The 6320-nt window shown below is 59.2% G+C and overlaps 1 protein-coding gene across 1 annotated transcript in view; it reads right to left on the bottom strand.

Moving 5' to 3' along the window:
• Positions 1 to 6243, bottom strand: part of MRPL21 (mitochondrial ribosomal protein L21) — a 10490-nt gene extending 4247 nt beyond the window's left edge. Inside the window, exons 1-5 of the mRNA XM_045297144.1 lie at positions 6080 to 6243; positions 4708 to 4723; positions 3303 to 3475; positions 2184 to 2269; positions 1263 to 1426 (exon numbers count right to left, since the gene is read on the bottom strand). Coding sequence (XP_045153079.1) covers positions 1263 to 1426; positions 2184 to 2269; positions 3303 to 3475; positions 4708 to 4723; positions 6080 to 6243 — 603 coding nt within the window. The remainder of the gene's footprint in view (positions 1 to 1262; positions 1427 to 2183; positions 2270 to 3302; positions 3476 to 4707; positions 4724 to 6079) is intronic.
• Positions 6244 to 6320: the final 77 nt, after the last annotated feature.

The raw sequence follows: 6320 nt of genomic DNA, 5'->3' as shown, positions 1-6320 counted from the left end.
GGCTGTGTCCAGGGCTGGTCAGTGTGTCCTAGATTGTTCCCAGGGCCGGTCAGTGTGTCCTCGGCTGTGTCCAGGGCTGGTCAATGTGTCCTAGGTTGTTCCCAGGGCTGGTCAGTGTCCCTAGGCTGTGTCCAGGGCTGGTCAGTGTGTCCTAGGCTGTGTCCAGGGCTGGTCAGTGTGTCCTCAGCTGTGTCCAGGGCTGGTCAGTGTGTCCTCGGCTGTGCCCAGGGCTGGTCAGTGTCCAGGGCTGGTCAGTGTGTCCTCGGCTGTGTCCAGGGCTGGTCAGTGTGTCCTAGGTTGTTCCCAGGGCTGGTCAGTGTCCCTAGGCTGTGTCCAGGGCTGGTCAGTGTGTCCTAGGTTGTTCCCAGGGCTGGTCAGTATGTCCAGGGCTGTGTCCAGGGCTGGTCAGTGTGTCTAGGGCTGTGTTCAGGGCTGGTCAGTGTGTCCAGGGCTGTGTCCAGGGCTGGTCAGTGTGTCCAGGGCTGTGCCCAGGGCTGTAGCCGACTCCATGGCCCCTAACAACACAATGGTCACGGGCCCGATTCTGAGTTATGCTAATGAGGCAGCGCAGGGGCTCCAGGACTGGGCTGTATCTGAATCCGTCTCTTCTGAGCTGTGAAAGCGATTTACAGCAAGCAGGGATCAGAGGGAGCTTAGTGGGCCCGTTGGGCCCAGGGTCCCTCTGCTGGGAACCTCCTGGGCTCAGAGGGAGACTGATGCCAAGACACAGGAGCTCCGAGCAGCGAGAGGCGTGGCTTTCCCCTAGCGCTGACAGAGAGAGAGCACCCGCCCTGAAGCCGCTGTGCCCTGAACTGTGAGAGAAGAGATGGCACTGGTCAGGTGCCTCCCCAGCCTCAGACCACTGTGCTGGCACTTCCGGGACAGCAGCAGGGAGGAGGAAGAGACAGGTCCGTGCTGGCCCTGCCTGTCTCCCCAGCAGCTCCAGCCTCGCAGAGGCGGCAGGGGGTCCTGACAAACTCATGGTCCTAATGAGCTAAGCACCAGGAAGCCGGTCCACAGCAGGGCTCCAGGCACAGCACACCGCGGAGGAGGCAGGAGTCACGAGGACCCCAGACACACGCAGTGCGCACGAGGAGGGCAGACCCAGTGGTGGTGGTCAGTTCAGCCAGCAGGCCAGTGCTCCGCAGGCTGGCTGCAGCAGCGGCCCCAGCCACAAGCTGCCTGTGAGGGCGAGGGCACGGCACGGGTGACGCAAGCCTCTGCGGGGGACCCCCTGCGCCCGGCTCCAAGCCGAGCCTCACCTTCTCCAGGCGGATCCTCTCCCCGCAGGCAGCGTCCAGATCATTCTCTACCAGGATCAGGTCCTCGCTGGTCACCTTCCACTGGTGGCCGGCCAGGTGCACCACGGCGAAAAGCCGGCTGTACTGGCCCGTGGCGATCAGCTCATTCACCGACGCCACAACCTCTGCGGAACAGACGAGACACAGGGCTGTTGGCACCTGGGAGGGGCGCTGCCCCGTGGGAGGGGGCACTGTATAGCCCCTCGGCGGCCCCTTCCCCACAGCAACATGGAGCCCATGGATGTGTCCCGGGGAGGCCATGGCGGCTGGGGACACGGACAGCAGCCAGAACCACAGTCTGCCTGTGCACTGGGCTCCCCGACACCCATGCGCCTGGGCTGTCTTTCTGGGGTGTGAAAACGTACCCCTTGCTGGGCGCTGGGCTGTTAACTGCAAGGTGGGCAGTGCTAACCTCTCTGGGAGAAAGGCGGCTGCCAGCCAGGACTGCCTCGGCAGCGGGGTGTTGGGGGGCGGGCTTTGGTCTGGCTCAATCATTGTTCACACTGTGGATAGAGGGGAGGGGAGGGGGGCCCCTGGGCATGAGGGGCTTCTACTATGAACAGATGCTCCCTGGCCTGGTAGGGCTGTTTGCTCCTGGTCCCCTATAGTGTCCGAGGCTTCCTCACGGCACACGGGATTCCTGGCCTCTGTAGCCAGGCCATACGCTTCTTTGCAACACACAGGCTCTCCCAGGGCCCCACCACCACTTGCCGTGCTCTGATGCTGGGGGAAAGGTCTGCCCTCTGACCCCACCCTCAGCCAGCAGGGGCTCAGGGAGCACTGCGAGTGCACTGTCACCTGGCGGCAAGGTGCGGCCACACACTGCGTAGCAGAGCACTTGGTGTGGGTGAGGGAGGTTGCGGGGCGGGACTTGACTGTTACCTGTGTGGTGCTTGGCCTCCTGGACGGGGTCGGGCAGCACAATCTCTGGCCAAGGCGGGGAGCTGAGGGATGTCTTGGGAACGTATCTGCAGGAGGATTTACAGATGTGTGTCATACACACATGCAGGGTAGAGCACAGAATGCCTACCAGCAGGCAGTGTGCACACACAGGTGGGGGACAGGCCCAGCTCTGCCATGGGCCCTCTCTTGGGGCCCTACAGATGTCCACTCCAAGTCCTTGCTTGGGACACACGGGCCCTCAGAGGCTGGGTCACCCTGCCCACAGTCCCAGGGCTCTCTCCCCTGGAAGACCACCAGGCAGGCCTGAGAGAGCATTGGGGGGCCTGGCCCAGTTATAGGCCCCACCTCAGTGGAGCCCCTTTCGACCTGTGCCTGCCAGGTGGACACCTCTTCCCAGCCCCGCCTCTCCACCACTTGTATAGTTTTCTCACAAATCCCCCCCCCAGACAGAGATACTACCTACTTCCAGCTGCAGCAGCAGGAGTACCGAGTAGGGGCAGCCACGGCTCAGTCCCCGGCGAGCCAGCCCTGAGCTGCCATCTCTCCTAAGAGAACCATGGCGCACATCTAAATGCCTGCATTGCTCCTGGGGGTGGCCGGGCTGCAATGGGCCCGAGCCCAGAAGTGCCGCAGGAGGAAGGCCTGGCGACCCACTTTCTAAACACCAGCACGTGGCCTGTGTGGGCCCACCCCAAGACAGAGTTGGGGTGTGGTGGCAACTCGTGCTGTTGCTGCTTGTCATCCATCCACCCCTCCCCCATCAAAGCATCCCGCAATGGCCTGTTCCCCAGGGGGCCCATTTTACTGCACAGTATGCGTTATCACATGACGCCAGTCCCTCCCTGACCTGGACACAACCTTCTGTCCTCCACACCACCCAGGTGGGAGTCTCAGGGAAAGATGTGCGTGTTTGAGCACCTTTCTCAAGTGTGTGTGTGTGTGGGGGGGGGGGCTAGAGCCCTGGCTACCAGACCCCTGGGGAAGCATTAACACCTGCACCCCCACCCCCACCCCCCAATGCCCAGGCTTATGGATTTGGAAAGCCAGCCTGGACAATGGCAGGAGAGCCCACTCAGACCATCAGCACTGTGTCATTACCTTTCTGGAAGCAGCGTCCTCTGAGAACTGGACCAGCGAGCAGGTGACCAGAAGGGGGCTGTGGGCGCGAGAGAGACACAGGAGTTACTTACACACAACCACAGGGCTGTCTCGAGTACAGGTGAAACCAGTCTCCCACTGCCCGAGAACCCGGTGGACAGAACCGTGCCCCACTGTCAGTTACACGCCCTGTGTGCTCCCTGCGCTGGGCCCGTTCACCTGCCAAGTGCCAGTTTCCCCTGCCCATCCTGGGGAGCCCACCCCAGGCTTCCTGTGACCAACTGTGGGCCATTTGAGAGGCCAGGTTACAACAGTGTCTGTGGTCCCTATCCTGGGTGCCCACTTCCGCTTGTCCTCCGATCTCTGGCCAATATCTCCTGGCCAGTGTGGCAGGGAGCCCGCTGACACCTTGGGAGGCCACTTGGAAGCCGTCCTAGTGGAATCTCACTGGAAGTGAGGCCCAAGCTGACTGCAGCCTTGAGATCCTGGGGAGGAACCCCTGTCCTCCTGGAGTGAGGTAATGCAGGCACGTGGTCTTGGGCGACATTCTGGCAATCTGCTACAGCCATAGGTAACAGCTATACCACGGGGCAAAGGCATTCCGAATCAACGCGCTGTCGTCAAGCTGATTCCGACTCCCAGCAACCCCACTGAACAGAGTGGAACTGAACTGCTCCCCTCTGCTTCCAAGACGGCAGGGCTTTCCGGAGTAGAAAGCCCGTCTGTCTCCACAGGAGCAGGCACAGAAAGACACTGCCCGTGCTTACACCGTGGGGAGTTTCAGTCACGACTCTTTTTTTTAAAAGAAATACAAGTGGAAGGATCCATCCGTCCGTCCGTCCGTTCCTGTGCCTAGGGCATGTCATCCGGAGGGGCCAGTTCCTGGAGAGGGACATCATGCCTGTAAAGTAGAGGGTCCATGAAGAAGAGGAAGACCCTCGATGAGATGGACGGACACAGCGGCCACCAGGACTCAGTCTCAGCAACAGTTGTGAGGGGCCGCAGGCCGTGGTGCTTTGCTACTGCCCACGAGGTCATTGTGTGCTGGGGCCCACCCGATGGCGGGCAGTTCTGACGGGGGTGGGGTGGGGTTGATAGAATCCAGGTGAGCTCTGACGGGGGTCGATGGAATACAGAACCGACTGGAAGTCACTCACTCGCATCGAAAGCCTACGATGAACGAGCCGCCAGTTTCTAACACTCGGTGGTGCAGTCACCCCCCTCATCCAATTTCAAGAGATTTCGGTGGCCACCCTGGGACCCAGTACCTGGTACCGTTAGCAGCAATGGCCCCCTCTCTCCCCAGACCCACAAGCACCATTGACTTTTTTTTGGCAATTTTACCACAAGGCCTGTAACGGGAACAATCACAGCAGCAAAGCAGGGTTAGATGCACCAACCACACCTGCGAATAACCGGTCCTTTAAGATCAAAAGGGCAGCATTTACCCAGAGTTCAGAAGGCGGAGGTCCATTGAGAGGACTGCAATGGATGAGTTGGGGAAAAAAGTGTCCGAACAGTTGAATGGAAAACTGAGCATCACTCTGCAAAACTTCCCCCAGTTCACAGCACCAGCGTTTTCAAAAACTAAACCGAGAAACAAAAACAACATGCCCAGTGCGTGCCTCCCAGCTCAGAATGAAAGCTTCACTCTCCCCGCTGCTCCCACTAAACAGTCCAGCCATTTCTGTTTGGCCTTGCCCCCTCTTACACCTCACGGCCCACTCATCAGCCAATCTCATGAGCTGGCTCTCCAAGAAATCCAGACTGAGCTCCTACATCAAGCCACTACCACCTCTTGCCTGGATAATCTAATAAAATGCTCCGCATCTACGCTTAACTCGCTTTTCCATAGTAGCTAGGAAGAGCTCGTTAAAACTTTGGTCATATTGTGTTAGTCTTTTGCAGAAAACGTTCTGGGGAGTTCCCATTGCAGTCACAGGAAAAGGCCAAGCCTGAAGATATGTAAAAGCAGAAGACAAGTTTTGTTTTATGAAATCGGGGCATTCCTTTACCCAGGACTCTCATAAGTCATCTTATTAAATATTAGATGTGCACTGACTCGATGGCCCCTAACAACACATTATATATAAAACCAAACTCACTGCTAGCAAGTTGATTCCGATTCATAATCACCCTACAACACAGGGTAGCTCCTGAGGCTACAACGCTTTACAGGAGTAAAAAGCCTCAAGGAGAGGACGGTGGTTTCAAACTGCTGACCTTAAGGTTAGCAGCCCAAAGCGTAACCACTACACCACCAGGGCTCCTACACACACACACACACTCACGTATTGAACAGACGTCATGTGATGTAACCGGGTAAGCTTCTAAGGGGGTCAGACTGCTGACTGCAAGGTAGGTGGTCCAACCCCCCCAGCCTTCTGTAAAGACATAGGGGCAGTTCTACTCTGCCCTATGGGGTTGCTAAGGGTTGGAATGGACTGTATGCAGGTGACCAGGCTCCCGGAGACACCTGTCACTTGCTCTGTCAGCACACGACAGACGCTTGACATAGTCTCATCCCAAGACCCCAATAATCTTAAAACCATGGCTCTCGGGTCTTGGGCGACGGAGCCTTAGCAAGCATTCTTATTTCTCAAGTCTTTTCAATTAGGCGCACTCTTGAGAAACCCTGGGCATTCTGACGTCATCCTTAACCGAACCAATCGAGGCTTCCCGTAGGAAAGCCCGCGACCAAAGCCGTGACCTCCAACCTTGAAGGCGGTCGAGGGCGCTTGCACGGCAACGGGTGAGAGGTGGGCTGCGACCCTTACCGGTGTCCAGGGACCAGGCCCGCGCGGCGCCTGAAGCCCCCCCTCCGCCCCCCGCCGGGCGCCCCTGGCCGGCTCCGAACTCCCGGAGCCGCCGCGCCCTCCCAGCCCGGGAACTCGGGGTTACACAGCGTCCGGACCGGAGCCGCGCGCGGAGGCACCGACATCCCAAGCCGGGCTTCCCCGACCGCATAGCCCTCGCTGTGGTCCTCGCATCCCAGCCGCGGCCACCGCAGACGGCACC

The sequence above is a fragment of the Echinops telfairi genome, unplaced genomic scaffold (assembly GCF_000313985.2).
Source record: "Echinops telfairi isolate 266 unplaced genomic scaffold, ASM31398v2 ScPeMD7_7417;HRSCAF=8455, whole genome shotgun sequence".
Classification (NCBI taxonomy): Eukaryota; Metazoa; Chordata; class Mammalia; order Afrosoricida; family Tenrecidae; genus Echinops; species Echinops telfairi.
Note: the sequence above shows the minus strand (reverse complement) of the source record. Positions and strands in the feature narration are given on the sequence as shown.